The sequence below is a fragment of the Mauremys reevesii genome, linkage group 2 (genome assembly GCF_016161935.1).
Source record: "Mauremys reevesii isolate NIE-2019 linkage group 2, ASM1616193v1, whole genome shotgun sequence".
NCBI lineage: Eukaryota > Metazoa > Chordata > Testudines > Geoemydidae > Mauremys > Mauremys reevesii.
The window spans coordinates 32,599,621-32,620,952 of record NC_052624.1 but is presented as its reverse complement, the minus strand read 5'-3'; the positions used below and the strand labels follow the sequence as shown (position 1 = coordinate 32,620,952).

Sequence of the window (21,332 nt, the reverse complement as noted above, 5' to 3'; positions counted from 1 at the left end):
CCCCCCATCACAGCCCAGGAGGCTGTGGCTGCATGCAGCCACGGTGGCCACATCTGAGAAATGCTGTATAGAGGCCCTCAGGATGCTTCTGGCATATGCCAATCTGCTGCTTCACAATGCCTGGCAGACTTCCTTAATTCCATGGTGTGGAGGGCTACTCAATACATACCCTTCCCAATGGACAACAGACAACCAGAAAACATTCAGGGATCTCACAAGATAGCTGACTTTCCAGCACAGCAAAGCATGATGGAAGGCACACACATGCCCCTAAATGGTCTTAGTGTGGCATATGCTCCCTAAAAAAGTAGAAAGCACACACTTGTGAATATGGTTTTTGTGTTCAAACATCAGCTGCAGTTTACAGCGGTTGTGGCCATAGTCTCCATTTTATGCCATGACTCCTGGGTGTTAAACAAAGTATCCCTCTCTGCACTGTTTGAGAGTTGAGCCAGCAAGTCTATGGTCATCCTGAATGAGCAAGCAAATACTATGCACACCACACGGACTCCCACGAGAATACACTGATGGAAAAGTCATTCTGGGTGCTACTTTAGCTCCTTCCTTCCCTCAGGACACTGAGAGTTTTCCTTGAGAACATGGCTCCTGAGCCCCATAGTGAATTTCGAACAGAGTCAACACAAAGAAGTGCAATGTTCCCAGCTCCACCTAAGTGGCCATAGAGAGGTCACTTGACCTTGTCAAAATGAGAACAAGGCATCAGCATCAGACTGGTAGCCCATTAAAATAATCCCTTGCAAATGTTACCAGGGTTTTCCTGATCTGTTCTATACTACATAAAACTGCTGTGAGACCTGGACTACCCTGGCCTGAAGCGGGGAAGACATACATGAATTAATGACCTCTGCTGAACAAGGAACAATACTAGAGAAGCTACAGTACTTACAGCACCCTCACCTTTTGTGGGAGAATATGCAACAGTTGCCCCTAGCCTCATGAACATGCCAGTTCTCCAGCATGTATTCTAGACAGTCATACTATTGCTGATGTGAATTTTCCATACACACCTGCCCATTATACACATTTCTGATGTCTTGTATGTTTCCAAGTTCTGTGTTTGTTCTTTTCGTTACCCAGTGCTCACTGCATAGCCCCTGGTTGGCTGCCAGCTGGGGTCCAAGAGTAAATGAGGAACACTTTTGCATTTTGCAGCTCGCAGGCCCAATAGGACAGATGATCCTCTGCTGCATAACTTATTATGATAGTGGCATTTGAAAACCCATTTGGCTGTGAGTGCTCACTTAGATTCAGAGCATCTGGACAGTGTGGGCAACCAGAGCAAGGGCTACATTTTCTGAACTTCTGGATCATTCTGGACGACAGCTTTGAAAATTCTTGTTTTTAAGAGCATCCATAACAGAGAGTTCCGGTTCCCTGATGTTTACCCCATGGCTTCCTTTGGAACTCATGCTACATAGGCCTTACTCAAATTCACACAGGAAGGCTGGGATAGACCTGGGAATAGACTCCAGGTCTTCACCTGCAAACCATCTTTCTGCCTCTCAAGATAATGTGCCTTTACCGTAAACGAAAGAAATGCCCCTAATTTGTGGTTATTTACAGCACTGTAAATCAAGCATTTGCCATGAAGTACCAATAAAAATTGTTTAATATCGGACTTAAATAACTAAACTCTCAACAGCAGCTCATAAAATGAGACTTGGCAGTTCTTATGCAGTTATGGTTAAATTGACAGTCCTTTAGGGAATTAAGATAGCCAAAAGCAGTAATAGTTAAGAACAAAGTGATAGATAGTACAGTTTGTTGGTTGGACAGTCTTTATAGCACACTGTTGAGCCCTTTACATGTTGAGAACTGTTAATTAGCACTGGGATGGGAGAATGAAGATATTAGTTAATGGGAGACTTTGTCATTCAATACTATCCTACTGAACTCATATAGCCTTCACTCATATGGGTCTAGACAGAAGAATGAGCTTTGGCATAAAGGGTCCTGTTGCCATCTATATGTAATAGGATACTTTTCAAGCAGGAAGAAAGATGAAAGGGGAAGCAAGTCCAAAAGAGGCTGAAAGGGAAAGTGAAAATCTGAAGAAGGGACCCAGAGCACAAATGTAAAAAGAACATCCATTAAGAATCCACATCTCAATTCCCTTTAAAAAGTCAGGTGTGAGAGTTAAATTAGCCTTGAGCAAGGTCTAAGTTCCACTGCCAATAACCACTTCCACTGCCAATAACCCAAGCTGACATAACAGAAGCATTTGGGGACTTTTCTGTAGCATTAGGCATTCATGTCTCTTTTCCACTTATTTTTAAAAAAATGTATTTGTACTGTGGCCAACTACTTCCCTCTTTGTTAAACAAGGTGAATTTAGAAATGGGGCCCAAATCAGATCCACAACCCTCCATTTTGGGGGACTTTAAACTCTGTTCCCAGACCTGGATCTGAATTTTGCAATCTCTCATATCCTGGAGCAAAACATGCTGAAACTTTGGCATGTTCAAAATCGGGGTCCAAATTTTGCAGCATGATCCCACCTCTGGGCTACATTTCTGTTACAGTTGTGGAAGCAAGGCAATGCTGCAGTGCAGTACAGGTCTCTGATCCACACCTAGTCACACTCTCCACCCCTACAAGAACGCTGAAGCAACTTTCAAAACTCTAAATGCCAGAGGGCACTAGGAGTGTTCAGTGTCTTTCAGTCTGCCAGGTAATTAAATCGATTTTCCTGATATTAACTTGTGCAACTCAAGACTGTGTCCTTCATGCCCGTGCATGAGTATGTCCAGTGGCACAGAACAGCATCACCTCAGAACAGTTCAGGCTTTATGCCACAAAAAACTGGCATATATGCTGGGGGTGCAAATTCTGCAATGGTGAAAGTCAGCCACAAACTTCCCTTTGCCATGTTATTCAGAGGCATCCTGGGCATCCCAAAAAAGTGGCAGCACTGGCTGGGGACGGTGTCTTGTCAATGTGGCCAAAGAAATGTGCTGACTCAGTACATCTCTGTTACAACCTTCACAAGCTGGACCCCAGACAGACTTAATACTAGCTACCCTCCCACAAGGGGACTCCTCCACCAGGCACAGTTACTTTCACTGACACATAAAGGTCAGGATTGCCTTCCTGTGCCAGCTTTGGAGAATAAGGCCTAGCATCTGTCAGAGCATAAGAAATGGCAGCATCAGAGCCATCAGCATGAGCATGAGACTGTTCAGGGGAAATTCCCATGTGAGACTCTGAAATCAGATTCTGTGGACTCTCCTCTCTCTAGCCCAGAACACTATGCCAGGAGGATCAGTCAGTAGCCATGACCTCGCTAAGCAATCACTGTCACCTGGGATGCAGTGAGCAGCTATATTAAGTCACTCATCAAGGGGGCTACTAACAGACAGGCTACAATTCCTCTCCTCCCTCTTCTTATCACATGCTGCCCCCATTGGCTACAATTCCCCTCCTCCCTCTGCTCATCACATGCTGCCCCCATTCTAACAACCCCATAATACTACATGAAAACAGAGAGAACATGCCATGCAAATGACGACTAAGGAAAGAGAAATGACCATTTATTTCAAAAACAGCAAGATGTGGTTTGCAGTTATTTATTTTATTAAAATGGTTACATATGTTGAAACAAAAAAGAGCAATACTAATAATGTTTGTTTTTCCTACATCATAAATAATTATTGAGTCTCCATTAGCTGTTGGCTCAGCATTGATCATGATCCTTGTTATTTAAAAAAAAACCACACACACATACAACCTATTAGCATTTATGTTTTTAGAAAACATTTAAGCAGCAACAGAAAAAAATAAATTAAAGAAAATTGTAACAAGAAATGATGCAAGTATTTGTTAATTGTAAAACCTACTTGATATGTTTTTTTGCAGGCTATTCTTTGTGCTGTGATCGTTTAAAAAAAGACAAACACATGTTTCTAAAATGGCTTGTCTTCTCCAGTTTATCCCAGAGAAGTCACTGAAAATACTTTTCATTTTTAACAATATGACAAATATTGTTGTCATTTACTCAAATAAAAACACTGAGAATATATCTAACAAAATAGTTTGACGAGACAATCAATTTATTGTCACAAAATATTTAATACCAGAATAACTTATAATAGTATGAACAAGAGTGAAGTATTTACTTTCTGTTCTTAGTTACAAACTCACATTATTATGACAAAAATCCAATAAGTCAGGTATCAAAAATTATTGTCATGGAATTTTAAACACATAATGATGCAAGTCAATAAGAGGTATACTTCAACTGTTCATACAGTCATGACATATGTTTCCTGCTTGGCACTTTATGTCAATGCAAATCAGCAATTTAGAAAACAAAGTAAAAATATATATGTACAAAATATTTCCATATCGGTAATTTCCACTGTACCCTAAATAAACCCAACATAATAGTATGTTACATTGGGAAGTGTCCTAGAAGTCACAAAAAGGATATTTGCTATATATCTTGACTATTTTAGTGCAACTGGAACAGACTATGCTTGTAGAGTAGTTTCATTATTGGCCCAATCCTGCTTCCACTGAAGTATACGGGAGTTTTACTGTCAATGTCAACATTGCAGGACCAAAGGGCTAGCAATAACAACTGATAGGTCACCCACAGGAAAAAATATCCAAACCCTAGGAACAATCAGCTCTTTTCCAGTTTTCTGTAACCGATTCAGTACAAATTCTATTTGGCTTCACCACTGTTTATTCAAGCACTGGTTAGGATATTGTTGTATGATTCAAGAAAACCTTGCACACCAAACACAAATATCTGCTTTTACATTGATTATATCACTCAATAGCAGTCAAGTTTAGAGACTTAAAATGTTATTTTTAATGCATGATTTAGCATTGACTTTAAACCCTCCTAAGATACATGCTGATATTTTTCAATGTTTCATGTCCCAGATGTTTTTAATTTGGGTTTTAACTTGGAGTATATATAGTTTTGATTATGTCTTTTTTTCCATTGAAATGTGAATTGTCAATCAACTGTCCTTATTTGATACAGTATGTACAAAATAAAAGCATTTGGACATATTAAAGTAATAAGAGTTTCCATTGTGGAAAGTTATTGAGTTCCAGTACAAATAACAAACTGTACTATAGGTTTAATTTGGTACCAGAAGAGATTGGTTTTGTTTATGTATATAATTACTTCAATAAGTCAATAGCAAAGCTTTAGAAGTATGAAATCCAAATTGACTGAACAGACGGTCTTGCTGCAACCTTCACTATAAATCTCTAATTATCACAATGTCTGTTTGTACGTGTGCATTCAGATTAATTTGAATGCCTGAAATATTCCTAAACCTGCATGTTTTCTACAGTATTGCACTTTTCAAAGTAGTTATTTTGGTATTTTAACACACTGCAGATACAGGTAAGAAACATGCACAACAACCTCATGGTCACTTTGACAAAACACACTGTACCGTTTTTAATAATACTGTGGATTTAAAAAAAAAAGATTTAACGTTTTCATTAAGATTCACCAGTCATCAATTTGTATAAGTCAAATACACAACAATTCTCTCAAGGGCTTCCAGCAATAATATGTTCAGCCCTAGACTGCTAGGCTCACTTGAAATAATATACAAAGATTAAGGTTAATGGCATTGTCATTTTGAGGCATAACTGTGTTGTACTATGCCCACGTTATAGCTTATTTTTTGAAAGCAAGGCACTTATTGTTATAGCAATGCAGACATTTTATGCGCACTTTGATTAACATAAAATAAGTTAATATTTTGATAAAAATGGACTTTATTTTATAATTTACATGCCTTTTATAGAAGCAATTGAACATTTTATTTAATACAATGAAAAAGTCTGGGTCTGAGAGTGCATTTTAATTTTTTAACTGACCATAGTGTAAAAAGGATCTATTTTCAATATTTGCTTCATACCTGTGGATAGGATTTTACTGAAAACCAATGCTGTGAGGAATGTCCATTTGACCAAAAAATGTAACAATTTCTCAAAATTGCTGAACTAATGGCACTTTAACAGTCTTTATTTCTGATATATGTGATGATTTTTGAATGATGCAGCTGGTAGTTCCCTGCAGTTTATCTTTTCCTTGGGCAAGGTTTGTTAGGGCCATCGCTGCATTGATCTCCTTCCAGTATGTTTCATCTTTGCTTGTTCCTTTTCTGTTAGCTGCGCTAGATTCAAGCAACAAAAAACATTTACATGTACAGATTACATTTCTATCATGACATGTGACCAGGGTACAAATTGCACAGAAAAATTCAAATGGCAAAGACAGCCCCTCACTCACCTTTCACACTTGTTGGGTCCATTTTCCAAAGTTTCTGAAAGCAGAGAGAAAATCCTATTATTGTCCATTTTGTGCACAGTATTTCCCAAAATGTACCCCAAACCCAGCATTAAATTGGCTCAGGTGGAAATAAGACTACTTTTGGAATGGAGATTAGTCCTTGATGAAAGTAGTTGTACAGATATCCAGCGAGAGAGCCTGAAATACTGTGGACCAGATTCACTCAAGGGTCTTAGCCAGGAGGAACTAGCATAGACCCTGAGCAAGGCACCAGATGACAAAAAGTCCACTTTGAGAGGCTGCGGCCAGGCAAAGACACAGGGGTATCATAACCAGCAAGGTCCCCAAAGTAGGTAACTTTAGTGGGGAAGGATCTGCTCTCTAGGGATGAATTCCTCCTGGAGCACAGTGTATCAGGCTTGGGTGGTAGATGTAATTCTCCTAGCTTCAACAAAGGTGACTCTGGCCCTGGAAGGTTACTTAAAGGTTCTGGTGGGATGGAGCTAGATATTAAAAAAATAATCCTGAGGACATCAGGGATGATAAGAAACATGAAAAAAGCAGAACCACAGTCCTGTACGAATCTAAGGGTAAATTTTCTACAAAACAAAATTTCCACTGACAAGACAGTATGTAGTTTTAAATGTGACCCTGACCCAGTCTGCAACTAAACTACAAACAGGGATTTAGAAAGGACACATATTTACATAACTAACAAACACACATGATCAGTAGCCTTTAGTGATTTTGTTAAATCTCCTTCGCCCCATCCAGGGGATTCTTTTCAGAAAAATTCTGAGAGGGGAGGGGAAAGTTGCATCAGCATATAGAACATTATATGTGTTTATGCTATATCCTGCAAAATTCCCGGGGTGCAACAAGTGGCGCATATAGACCTATGAAACATCTGCCGGGCAAACCAAGCTTTGGGGGGCAACTTGCCCATAGCAAATGACACCATTGCCCACTCAAGAACGACAATTGTTCATTCAAGGAAGTTCTCCACAGTAACAGACAGAGGTGGATTTCCAATTAGGCACAGTAGGCACATGCCTAACAGTGCCTGTGTTCCCTGTCTGTGTGTTTGGATTCCACAGAAGACATATTTGGGAATCAGGCTGATCACTGGTTGCCAGCCACCACGATAATTCCAAGGTTAATCTTTTCTTTAAATAGAGCTTCCATCTGAAGGGATCCGAAAACACTTTACAAACTTTACTAGGTAATTGTGCAAACTATATATAACGGATCACTTCATCCGCCACTGGAATGCAGCCACTTCTGTCATGAAACCCAGCATATGTTTATCAGCATAACACAGCACATAGCAATATTCCATAACAGTTCAGGGTGGGAAGTGAAGAATATGATACCTAACTGACATTGCAGGAGAAAAGTAAGCTGGCAGGAAATAATTAAATGAGTTAGAATTTAGCTAGTGTGCCAAACTTAACAAATACTCTCTCCTCTTCCAAAGTGCCATGAGTTTCATAAATCTTCCCAAGTGGTCAGGGACCTGAGTTTTCTCTGTCTTTCCAAGATGAAATGTCCAAAAGCACAGTGCCCCCTAGCAGTATTTTAGGGTATTGCTTCAGTACTGGACTCAGCAGGGAAAATGTGCAATCTGTACTGAGGGAGGGAGTCACAGAGAGAAGAAACATTTGATTTGGTGGGATGTACTGAATCATCCCAGTATAACAAAGGCAACCTTCTTATACCTTTTCAGAGTGGTAGCCATGTTAGTCTCTATCAGCAAAAACAACGAGGAGTCCTTGTGGCACCTTACAGACTAACAAATTTATTTGAGCATAAGCTTTCGTGGGCTAGAACCCACTTCATCAGATGCATGAATACAGGAGCAGATATAAATACATGAAAGGATGGGGGTTGCTTTACCAAGTGTGAGGTCAGTCTAACAAGATAAATCAATTAACAGCAGGATACCAAGGGAGAAAAAATAACTTTTGAGGTGATAAGAGGAGGAGGGACAGCTCAGTGGTTTGAGCATTGGCCTGTTAAAGCCAGGGTTGTGAGTTCAATCCTTGAGGGGGCCACTTAGGGATCTGGGGCAAAAAATTGGTCCTGCTAGTGAAGGCAGGGGGCTGGACTCAATGACCTTTCAAGGTCCCTTCCAGCTCTAGGAGATTGGTATATCTCCAATTATTACCTATTTTTTTAACCTATTACATTACCTAAGAGAGTGGCCCATTACAGACAGTTGACAAGAACGTGTGAGTAACAGTACAGGGGAATTAGTATTGGGGAAATTAAATTTAGGTTTTGTAATGACCCAACCACTCCCAGTCTTTATTCAGGCCTAATCTTATGGTATCCAGTTTGCAAATTAATTCCAGTTCTGCAGCTTCACATTGGAGTCTGTTTTTGAATTTTTGTTGTTGAAGAATTGCCACTTTTAGGTCTGTTATTGAGTGACCAGAGAGACTGACGTGTCCTCCTACTACTGGTTTTCGAATGTTATGATTCCTGATGTGTCCATTTATTCTTTTGCATAGAGATTGTCCAGTTAGGCCAATGTACATGGCAGAGGGGCATTGCTGGCACATGATGGCATATATCACACTGGTAGATGTGCAGGTGAACAAGCCCTGGATGGTGTGGCTGATGTGGTTAGGTCCTATGATGGTGTCCCTTGAATATATATGTGGACAATAATTCTTTTCTTCTTATTCATTTATTTTCTTTCATTTTAAGAGGATAGGATGGGGGTGAATATGCCCCGCCTTGTAATAAAAATACCCATGTCAGTAGGTGTACAAATAGAAATGGAAAAAAATAATGAATGTCACTGCCATAAGAACACACACTCACTCAAGGATCTGTGAGACTTTTACTTTAGGAAAACATTCTTGTGAACAAAAAAATTGCTTGTACAAACATTTGAGGAACGTGGCCATGAACGGTGATCAGTATTCCAATTCCACTGTTGATTTCAATGAGTATTTGCAAATCTTTTTTAGGAGTGTTCATCTAGATATAAATGAAAGTGACTTGCCCAAGGTCATACCAAAACAGTACCACAGCCAAAAAATAGAATCTAAGGACTTGTCTACATGAGAAGTTTAAATTGCACTAATTTTAGCTAGAATACACTCAAATAACCTGCGTATATACAATGCAATTCTAGTCCTCACTCACCCACACTTACCATTATATAATGCTATTGTTTTAAATAAAAATAACTTTTTAACTCAGTCAGGTTGTTTTGAAAAACAAATAGATTTATTTAAAATATTTGCCTCTAAAACTGGACTATAATAGAAATATCATTGATTATTTTGCAAAGTTCTTGCTAACAACTGATAAAAGAGAAAGATTGTATAATGAACTCCGAAAACCTTTAACTTCTAGTGTTGTGGCCCTTTTTGCTGCCAAAATTCCTTTGCTTCTACTCCAAGTTTCTAATGCACTTCGTCTTGCACTTCTATAGTAGCCAAGAATCTCAAAGCACTTTACAAAAAGTATTAATTAAGCCTCACAACAATCCACTGAGGTTGGTAAACATTGTCTCCATTTTATAGATGGGGACAATGAAGCACCAAAAGGTTAATGAGCCCGTTCAGCCAGGTGATGAGTGCGTTTACCTCCTCCTGATGTCAAGGGGAATTGAGGGTCTCTAGGATTGCTCAGCACCTGGGAAGATCAAGTCTTTAAAATGACCGGACCAAATTCACAAAGCAAAGCTACATTTTGCTTGTTCATCTCACGTAATTTGTCCTGCTGTCTCGCTGAGTATTGGACATAATGTCTTTTGACATTCTATGTATCTGAATACCAGAATATTTTAACTGCAAAGGAAACACACTGGTGAAAACAACTTCTGAAGGTAAAAAAATACCCACAGAATGCTGTATTTCTGAACAACAAAGGAGATGGTGATCTTGAATGCTGAAAGCCAGAATATACAATGTATTCCTGAAACTGGTGCCTTTTCCAAAGAGACAGATCGTTTTCAGTTGCAGTGGTAAAAATGGCATGTCACTGGCACAGAATACTATCCTTGACAATGGTATTTGAAAGGAATGAATTAATAATGCCAAACATACAAAATCCCATTGACCATACTGAGGTGAGCACTTGGTCACCAGCAATGTACAGACTGAGCATTTTAATCTTGACCCATAACTACTATAAAATAGACTTGAACTGCAGATCCCAAATATGACCAGTACTTTATTCAGGATAGCATGGATACCCCAGATTTCAGGGCCGCCCAGAGGGGGGGGGCAAGTGGGGCAATTTGCCCCAGGCCCCCACAAGAGTTTTTCGGGGCCCCTGGACCAGGGTCCTTCACTTGCTCTGGGGGCCCTGGAAAACTCTCACAGGGCCCGGGCCCCCAGAGCTTCTTCTGCTCTGGGTCTTCAGCAGCAATTCGGCAGTGGGGGGTCCTTCCGCCCCGGGTCTTCGGCGGTGGGGGGCCCCCGCTACCAAAGACCCCAGCCCCGCTGAATCCTCTGGGTGGCCCTGCCAGATTTACCCTATTTAGTAGCCATAAGCATAGGAGCTATCTTAATTTGCATAAAGTAGATCTGATTGCAGACATCTTTCTCTTTACTGTAGAGACATGAGTCTCCTTTTGGTTTGATCAAGATGGAGCAATACATACTGGGATCTTAAGCCTCAATGAGTCAAGTTTATTTACTAAAAAATAATAAAACTATAGGCTGCATTGTAGAGGTCTCTGGTCCACATTTGGCTTTGGTATCATATTTTGGTTACTGACCCTGTGTAGCTTGATAAAAGAACAAGCCAATATCATGTCATGCACTATGTACAGCATTGCCAATTATAGGACCTCCATAGCACTTTACATATGAAAGGCACTGTATAAACAACTATCTCTTGAAGAACTCCTAAGTCGTCTCTCTCACCAACAGAAGTTGGTCCCATAAAAGACATTACCTTACCTACCAGGTCTCTCTAACATCCTGGGACCAACACAGCGACAACACCACTGCATATGTAAAGATAAATATATAGCAATACATACTACATGACAGGCACCTGCAGTCATTATCAACTGCATAACACTTTCTATTGAATTCCAAATATCACATTTTCTAAATGTCCTCCCATTTCAACCGCATACAATATTCTTCTTCTGTGTGCTACTGAAAAGGTACTGGGTTAAGTCTCAGAGGGCAATGCACTTCAGTGATGGGAGGAGTGATTTCTGTGTACACTTTGGAAAATACTTCAGGGTCCTTGGGGTGAAAGACAATTAAACAGCAACAGTCAGAAATGCCTTTTTATTATGTGTTTATACTGTGTCTAGTACAGGGTACAACTGGGGTCTCTAAGAGCTACCACAACATAAATAATAAATAATTATTAATGTTGTTGTTGTTGTTGTTGTTGTATCTTCCTTTCTGCTGTTCCTTTCTGCTCCCAACTGCACAAGCACTCAACAGGGTTAGATTCTGATTGGCCAGGAATGCTTCACTGTGTTCCCACCATGTACCCAAAGAGACCAGCTAGGCTGAATATTTGGTCCCTGTTGTTTATACCAGGAATTACCAATAAATCTCCTACCAATGGGATCCAATATACCTTTCCATTAATAGAAGTGTTCAGTATAGAGTAAGCATTAAAACTCATAGCCTTCAGTGCCAAGATTATAGTTACTGGACAATAATAGCTCTGTAATGCAGTATGGTGTTTTTCAGAAGTCACATAATTATCATTATTAATACATCACACATATAGTATATTCTGTTTTTCATATTAAAAGTTCTGTAAAAGTATTAACTCATTAATAATCCTGACAACACTCTCATGAGGTAACTGTTATTATCTTCATTTGAACAGATGGGGAAAATGAGACGCAATGTACTGAAAGTGACACTATTCACTTGAAACCTCGTCAACTGCAAAAGAAAAGTTAAAAGTCATTTATTTTGGTTACTATACCTGCCCTGAGCCCTCCTGCCAATTTTAGTACTTTCATCAGCACAGTTGCCTATTTTAAAAATATTTTTTCTCTCCATTGCTACTGTGTGAAAGACCCACACAAACTGAATAACTCACTACACAAGAGAAACAGGGAAACTGGCTAGACAGAACAGGCTGCCACGTGCACTAAGTCAAACTGGGGAAAGAGCAAGGTTTTTTTCTCCAGTGTCTTTCCATGACATTTATCTTAGCTGTTACTTGTAACAATAACAGGCAAAACTTTTACAAACAGAAATGTGGGTTTTTAAGTTGACAGTGTCCCTTTACATGACTTGTCCAATGTCCCAGAAGGAATTGATGTAAAAGCCAGGGCAGGCATACAGGAGCAGTTCGTGCAACTAGGACAGACCCCAGCAAACTAAGGGCTCCTTATTTTGACATGCATGCAGCAGTTTCAGTTATTTTAGAAACACTCATAGGCCTGTCTAGTTATTTCGGTCTAGCCCCAGTATGGAAAGAGGCTAGAATTTAAGAACAATGCTTTCAATAATATAAATTACAGCTACAGCTTAGTCTTCATTTTGATCTGACAGTATTATTCTCACAGCACGCACTTGTGAAATTATGAACAGCTTCACCAAAGTTCCCTCTAGTGAGCAGCTAAAGAAAAAATGATCAATTATGCTGTGTCCTGCTTAAGTGATTCACATCCCCCCTTCCCTTCTATTTTATGAAAATTATATAAGGGTCATACAGAATTGTAGTCTGTGTGTGCCAAACCCTGCCTTTTTGTTATCATTTGGAATATGCAGAGCAAATGGAGCTTGCAATTCAAAGGGGAAGAGGCATGTACTAGAGGGTGGAAGAGAGAAAAAGAGAAGGTTACGGATTATTATATAGTGAAAAGAAACCAACATGGAAATTAAGAAACAAGAAGTCAGTCTCATGTGACTGAAACATATTTAGAATGTACAGATTCCTTATGAATTACACATTCTCTATTCCAGAAATAAAGACATCTCTGATCAAAAGGGGCTCTTTGGCCCTAAATTGTGAATACTGTAAAATATTTGCTGGGTTGATAAAAGGCCACGTATAACGATCTTCATTTTAAAATTGGCAGCAGCAATCAACTGTTTCTCTTTCCTCCTCTTGTGCACTGTCTTTCGTTGGTTTGGGAGACCCTGGTTTCATGGGTGTTGACCAGCATTTTCAAAACAAGCAAAAGAAAGAAACAGAAGGAGGAAGAGGGATGAGGAATAATAGGAGTCAGCTGAATGAAAAATAAAGTTTACATGTGTATGTAAATTAGTGGTGATGTGATATAATTCTCCGGGTTACAGACATATCTTGATTGTATAATGCTTTTCAAACCACAGTTTAAGGGTACATGACTTAAACAGCAGCGTGAGAAAGCAGAGGGCAAAGCCGGGTTAAGTGGAGTTAATATTATTATATTAATTTACATCGATATAGCTCCTTTCCTCCCAGTGGATCCCAAATTAAACCATAAACCATTAGACAACACTAAAATCCAGCCACCTCTGGAGTACGAAGGTAGCAAGCAATAAGCGTAGAGCATGCTACGCCACAGAATGGAGAGACAATTGTAATCATGAACGCTACGCCATTCTGCTACTCTTACAAAGAGTGTCATTTAATATCCATGCAGAGCAGGTAGTACCTTCTGAAAGGACTCAGTAAACAGTAGTTCATCTAGCATGAATGGAGGAAATGTGAGTTGACCGACCTCTGTGCTCAATCTATGGAGACTAGGTGTTACCATTCTGATCTTAATCCAAGAAATACACTTTTTTCTGGAGGACTAATTCTGTTCAGCTAATGAGCCATTCTATCAAACTGCTTTGTAGAGCATTTATGATCATCTTCTGACCCCAGAAACCGGTGCAAAGGCTTCAAAAAGCCTTTTCCCTTTGTGCTCCCCTGCTCCATGTCTCGCTGTTCTACAGAAGCCCTATGACAGATAAATTACAGAGGGAGGAGGGTAGAATGGAAATCTCACTCTGAATCTGACTGCTGTACATAGCTTGTTTTTGTTTTTGTTTTTTGCAGTGAAGAAAGTCCCCCCCACCATCTCCCCATCATAAGCAACTGCAAATTTGTAGTCAGCAGAACTGCTCAAGGCAGTTTACAGCCTAGAGAATCTGGCCTGTCTCCACCTGGAATCAAAATTAAGTGTTTCTCCCATGGGGAATTTACTATCTGCTTTGTGGACAGGGTTGATCAGATTTTGAACAGACTGGCTGCTACTGACAGAATTATTTATGTCAGGTCAGGGGAGAAGCGTTGGTTGACTTGTGGCCAATTTGCACTGCCAGAGGAGTATCAGGCTATGACCTGTGAACTGGACCCACGTCCATCATACTGGTATAATCTCCTGAGTGTATACTGGGTTCACACTTGGCAGAAATTTGTCAATACCTTATTTTGTGGAGCTGGAGGAGGAAAGATGCCAGAAACTCTCAAATGAATGACCTCTAGCCCCATGCTCAGGAGACCAATTCTTTAAATTGATGTTTTCACTGATGATTACCCTTTCTGTATGCTAGAGGGTTACTGAGAAGGCTGTGATGAAGTAGCTCCAGCAACACCTTGCCTCGACCCCCTTTCAATCTGATTTTAAATCTGGCTACAGTATAGAGACTGAACTGGTCTTCCTGGCTAATAATTTCTTTCTGTCACCAGACAAAGACAGACACTGGCAGGCAGAAGAGAGTTGTGTTTCAATGGCCCAATTACCGCTTTATGGAGAGATTCCAGAGAGTGGTATTGGGACATTTAAACATAGATTTGTATTTATTTATAGAGATTTTTTTTGCTGTGAGGAGCTGCTCATCTGCTCTGATGGTTCTCTCATGTAGGGTACCACAGTATCGAAATCTGTCATTCCTCCTCTCTTGATTCAAAGGTATATGAGGCCACTGGAACAGAGTGAGACAGTGTGGGCTGCAGTGCCAACAATATGCTGATGACAGTGGGTATGGAGAATATTGGATATAGGCCTTACCAGTTAGTCATATATTTGCCAACTCCAGACTGAATAACTGCAATGTTCTGTGCATGGGAGTACCTTTGTAGACCACTTAAACTTCAGCTAGTGCAGAAACATTTTTTCACATGGATCATATTATACCTATTCTCCACAGACTGCATAAGCTACCAGTTTGTTTTTGGGTGAAAATCCAGGTGTTGGTATTGATTGATTCTATAAAGCCCTACGTGGCTCGAGTCTTGCCTGTTTCAGAAATCACCTCCTTTTGTGCACCCAACTGACAGTTGGGAACACTGCTGCTCTGGATTATCATCCCTAGATTTGAATGGCTGGGACAAGGCATTCTCTGAAACCTTCACCTCTTGAATTCGCTTCCGGCTCTGGAACATCAGATCCAAGTATGTTAACCTTCAGGGATTGGTACAAGACCTATCTACTCACTCAAGTCACTGGAGACACAAGAGCACGACATTTTCTCTGTGGAGTTTATAACAGAGAATGGGAAGTGTTGATCTTGGTGGGGAGCTGTCAGCAAACTGATGGTTGTGTTATGTTCTTTTGGCGCCTGATCCAAAATTCACTGATGTCATCGGGAATCTTTCATCATTGACATCCCTAGGCTTTGGATCAGGCCCTTCCTTTGTAATTAATAATGGAAGGGCTCAGATACCTTGCTGATAGTCAGCAGTATACATTTTAAAGTAAATAAATAACTGTCATAAGCTTAATATATTAAATGTCGCATATGAAGGAACTACAAAATATCTTGTATTGACTGGAGGAATGGACCAGATGATCAAATAGGGCTTTTCTATCTCAAACTGCTATGATTTATAATATAAACTAAGTAAACTTCATTTGTCAAGCAGTGGGGAGGGGGATAGGAGAGCTAAAGGAGGGAAAGAAAAGAGGAGAATGGAGACGAGAAGGAAAAATTGTAAAGGAGATTTTAAAATGGGGCCTGGGAAGAGAGTGAGAGTCCATGAGGAGAAAGGGAGTAAGAAGTAAGAAGAGAGGAAATCTTCTGGATGTATTTATTTTCTTTATTTTTAATATTAAAATATCCCCTTCCCACCAAGATCCTCATAGTACTGCAGACAGACATGTTCAGATTTTCACTCTATTTGAAAAGTATAAGTAGGAGTTCTTAAAGATTAAAATAAGGCTTTTAAAATAAAAAAGTTAAAGTTAAATGCAGCCAGGGTAAGCGCTATTATACTCCATGGCAAGCCCCAATTGTTTTTCATTAAAAGTGAGGGATAAAGGAGTGGGTTTCAAAGTCATTTTTCAACACTATGTTGACACTACGGCTGTAAAATATGATTTTGTTATGCTAGTTGGCTGTGGGTTTGGGAGCAGATCCTATATACACGGTATAATATTATGATATAAATGCATACACACAGGATGTTTTCAGACTCCTGCCACAGAATTCACAAAAATGTTGCACAGAATTCCAGGGCCCCTGCTCATAACCATTCCCCTGAGCTGTCCAGTTCTCCCACATCCCCAGTCAGCCCTCCCCAACAACAAAACATGCTTACACAATGTATAAAAGTCATTTAAGCTTCAAGATGACCTAACCCAGTGCCAGAACTGATTCCATGGTGTACTTATTCAGTGTTACAGAGTGAAACATGCAAGTCAGAAGAAGGAAAGGAGTTAATTGTTTCTCTCTCTTGCATACATCTGATTGAAGAAAAGGTAAAGGAACACTTGACATGATCTTTCTAAATATAAATCCACAAAAAATGTCCATTTCAAAGGACAATGGGATGTCAGTAACAGTTTTTACAGTCAAATGTTCAAAATAGTCACCTAAGTTGTGCCTAGACATACATGCGACCTATGCAATCACATAGGGAAGGCTTAAAATAGGGCTTCAATGGTGCATAAACAGTGCAGGGGCAAATTTCACCCATATACAGAGAACCTTCACATGCACACAACGGCGCTTTTGAACCAGTTTCAAGAGGGGAAAGAGCTTAATGGGGCCCCAACAACTTGTTTCAGATCAGAGAAGGGCAAACAACAGATTTCTCAATTCACTGGGAGTCCCAAAACACAAGAAATAATTGTTTTTAATTGACCTGAAAGGATTTTTTTTTTAAATTTCTGGTGAACCAAAAATTTGGAAAAAATCTGTTTTGGGCTGAACTAAATGGTTCATTTGGTCCAAAACAAAAGGTTTCAGTTTGACGGAAATTCATACATGAAAAGTCATTTTGAATAAAAAAAATCAAAATGCTTCATTGCATACATTTCACAACAAAATATTTTGATTTTTTCAGAATTTTGTTTTGTTTTGTTTTTAGCAGAGACAATTTGGCAAATTCAAGGAGGTAGTTTGGTCCCTTAGTCCCCCTGGGATCTAGCTCAGAGTTCCTGTGTGACGCTGGGCAAGTCACTTAAACCAACATCTCACAGGGGGTCACTGACTGTGTGTTCCTCATTTTCTGAGCACCTGACTTGGGACCCTGGCGTCTGATTCACAGAAGTGCTGAGCACAGCTGCAACTAAAGTCAATGGGCGCTGTGCTTTGAGCATATAAAATGCTATCTAATGCTAAGTACTCTGAAAAATCAGGTCCTGGGCATCTCAAACTGGGCACCCAATATTAGGGGATCGCTCTATGCCTCAGATCCCCATCTGTAAAATGGGGATAATACCACACCTATTGCCTCACAGGGGTGTGGTGGAAATAAATTCATTAATGTTTGTGAAGCACTCAGATACTATAGCAATAGGCACCATAGAAAACCCATGAGGAAACCAGTCATTCTGTTTTCAGAGCAGGGTTTGAATAGCATGCAATAAATAAAGCCTAGGGCCACACATGATGAGGAGAAACAAAATATTGAACAGCTCTTCATTAAATGAGCATCGTCCATCCTATGCACTGAATGAGGCAGGACTCCTGTGGGAAAAACAGTATGGTCCAGTCTCCTCCCATCCCAACTCCCAGTCCTAGTTTCCACACACACACACATCCCGGCTCCTTCAACCAACCTACCCTCCCCCCTCACCTTTTCTGACTCTTGGAGAGACAGTCTCTCTGTTCACAGTTCAGGTGCCTGCACCCCAACCCAACACAGCTCACAGAAGCCTAGAGATGCAATTGCAGGGAAAGTCCTGCTCAGTCCTACTGTGCACAGAATCTTCGGAGTATTTAGCTTCTAAAATCCTTAGAATGTGCAAACCACAATTTTTCAAAGGCTTATAACTTTGCCAAATTCGGATGGATTTTCACAGTGATGGGAAAAGGCACATCCCTGATACAAAGGCTACCCTCATACCAAAATTCAAGTCCCTTCTCCAAAGCAGGGGGGCACTAAAACATTTCCAAGAAATATTTTAACACAGGCAAAGCAATGTATTTTCCCTCACCTCATTCTCAGAAATGGCTCAACCATTTTGGCTCAAATTTTTCTAAAGTATTAAACATGAGGCAGACACCTAGCACAGAAAATCTCTGGGCAAGTGAAAACAAGGTTTTATGTTGAGAAGTGTCAGGAACCCTTACTAACAGGCAGTGCTACCAGCCCCACCTATAAGTCCCAGGTACATTATATTGTCTGGGTATGTTTTTAACCTAGGAGAGAGCCTAGGATACAATACAACCAGCTAACACCATTTAGAAGATCCTAAGTTGTGTTTTATCCTCTTTGCCTTCTCTGCTCATCACAACTTAGTTCACCTTTATCTTTTCTATTATATGTTTCTTCCCAAATCCAAATATTCCCAGACACCTTCCAAACAACGGGTCCTTGGAGACTTCCACAAACTGGAATGTTTGTCAATGTAGATACTATGCTTTCAGATCAGCCCATTCTTCCCATTAAATGAGTGAATGAAAAAGAATACAGCAAACAAGGTAAAGGAGAGAAGGATATTGCAGCAAAAAGGAGTTCACAAATTTTGTCCAGAGTTCAGGAGAAGCGGAAGTACTTCTGCTCCTCAAGGTCTCCAACCACTTGCTTGTATGCAAAGGAAGGTTTGGGTCTGTCTTTGTACCAGGAGATTCCCTCCCTTCAGACGTAAGAAGATGGAATCCCCATGTGGAGTCTAGCATTGTGCAATTTCAGTGTGCTGTCAAGAAAGTGATCTTTGAAAGAGCTCTCAAACCCAGCTATGGTGGTGGGCAGAGCTGCCCAGAGGATTCAGGGGGCCTGGGACAAAGCGGGGGAGCTCCGGCGCTTGTATTCACCCGGCGGTGGTCCGGGTCTTTGGTGGCATTTCGGCAGCGAGGGGACCTTCAGTCGCTCCTTGTCTTTGGCAGCACTGAAGGGCCCCCGGCTGCCGAAATGCCAGCCAAAGACCCAGACCATTGCTGGGCCAGGGCTTACGGGGCCCCTGTGGGGCCCAGGTCAAATTGCCCCACTTGACACACACACAACCCCCTCCGGGCGGCCCTGGTGGTGGATGTGGTATCAGGAGATAGATAGCTTAACTTGTGTTCTTCAGGAGCAGAGGAATCTTTACATTTTAAATATTAACTCATCAAAAGTTGTAAAACAGATGAGGCCATTTTACTCCAGAATAGTGTCTAATGTGTGGGAGGTCTTAAAACAGTAGTAGATAGATTTGTATATGACACTGTGAAGGCTTTGGATCCGAAGAGCTCTGAGGAGAACTGAATGGTTCTTTCGGCAAAATGTTTGAAACTGTCTGTGATGAGGTGAATGAGAATAAGGAGGACTAAACAAATATTTGTACTGAATGCCTTGTCAGAACTGGGGGATTGCTTCTGATAGGATCTATACTTCTAATGTTATTGTTTCTGACAGGCTTACAGACTTTGCAGATGTTTGTTGGCTACTAAATCATTCTTTAAGAATGTTGGCACCATTCCTAAGCCTGACTGGTCTAAATGAGAAGAGGTTTGTTACACAGTAGATACTGCTGCTTTGACAGAAAGTGATCTTGAAGAAACTTGCTTTCAGAGGAGGGTTGAGGGTGTGAGCTAGCAGTAAGAGCACTGGTCTGGGAATCAGGATTCCTGGGTTCAGGTCTGAATTATGCTACAGACTGTGTGACCTGGGTAGCCTCCCAGTGGCTCAGCTGACCTATTTGTATAACGGGTATAGTAACTGTGGATATTCAAACCCAATGGCATCTGGGGGTTTGCAAGAGACTTGCATTACTTTAAAATGAGCTTGAGGAAAAGTTGCAAAGAGTTTTGTCAGTTAACATTGACATAAGACATGTACAGACAGATTCTCCCCTCTGCTGAGATCTGCACAGAATAGGAAAAAGTTGGGAGAGTGGGAAAGGGCCATCAGGCAGCAGCGTCTGACTTCAGCTGGTCAGAAATGTTTCATCAAAATCTTTTTTCAGTGACAAATGCTGTTTTTATCGAAATTGAAACATTAAAAAATGTGTTGATTTCAATGAAAATTCCTGGGGAAAAAATATATTTCAAACTGGACAAAAAAATTGCTTCAGAAAATTTTGCAAAACTTGAATTTTTCAGAAACTCCATTTTATGGGAAATTTTAAAAATATTTGATTTGGTTTGGAACCAAACTGAAAACAAATTATGAAATGTTAAAATTTCCCACCAAACAGAAATTCAGACCAGCTCTGTTATGACTCCTTCATTTTCAAGCTCCCCTGGCTCTGGTCTAGGGGCTGCTCTAAGCTGTGGTCCCTAAAATGAATTACACATCTCTCATACCCCTCCTCACTCAACTCCTTACTTTCCCCCAGCTGCAGCATGCTCTCAGAAACAAGAAGAGGGGCAGTTGGTACAGGAGCCAGCTCCATCATCCCTACACTATCAGAGAGTCCCCACTACCATCCAGTGCAAAGGGGCTGCCTCTTAGTATAAATATCCACTGTACAAATGCAAAATGTCTCTATGGAGAATTGTTCACAAGAACAGGACTTTTTACAAAGTCAAACACTGAACAGAGCAACAGAGGCTCCTAACGTGCAAAACTCAAACAAAAACATAAAATCATTTTCAAGCAGAGAAATGAAAAAACCCCAACATCTAAAACAATAGGGGTATTAATGGGGTGTTGTTCTGAGTAGCTCTGGGACTGTCTGTGCTCTAAATAAAAATCACTCTCCTGATTGTGTGAGATCATTCAAAAAAATTATTTCATTTGAAGAAACTGT

At 40.4% G+C, this 21,332-nt stretch overlaps 1 protein-coding gene across 7 annotated transcripts in view; it reads right to left on the bottom strand.

The window, feature by feature from the left end:
* Window positions 1–3,590: 3,590 nt before the first annotated feature.
* The window catches only part of MKX (mohawk homeobox), a 57,399-nt gene continuing 39,657 nt past the window's right edge, over window positions 3,591–21,332 (bottom strand). For 4 of the 7 annotated variants that reach the window (XM_039521340.1, XM_039521342.1, XM_039521344.1 and 1 more), the window contains exons 6-7: window positions 6,287–6,320; window positions 3,591–6,170 (exon numbers count right to left, since the gene is read on the bottom strand). In XM_039521340.1, coding sequence (XP_039377274.1) covers window positions 5,984–6,170; window positions 6,287–6,320 — 221 coding nt within the window. In that variant the 3' untranslated portion in view covers window positions 3,591–5,983. The remainder of the gene's footprint in view (window positions 6,171–6,286; window positions 6,321–21,332) is intronic. The other 3 variants (XR_005593151.1, XM_039521341.1, XM_039521345.1) reach the window with 2 other exon arrangements.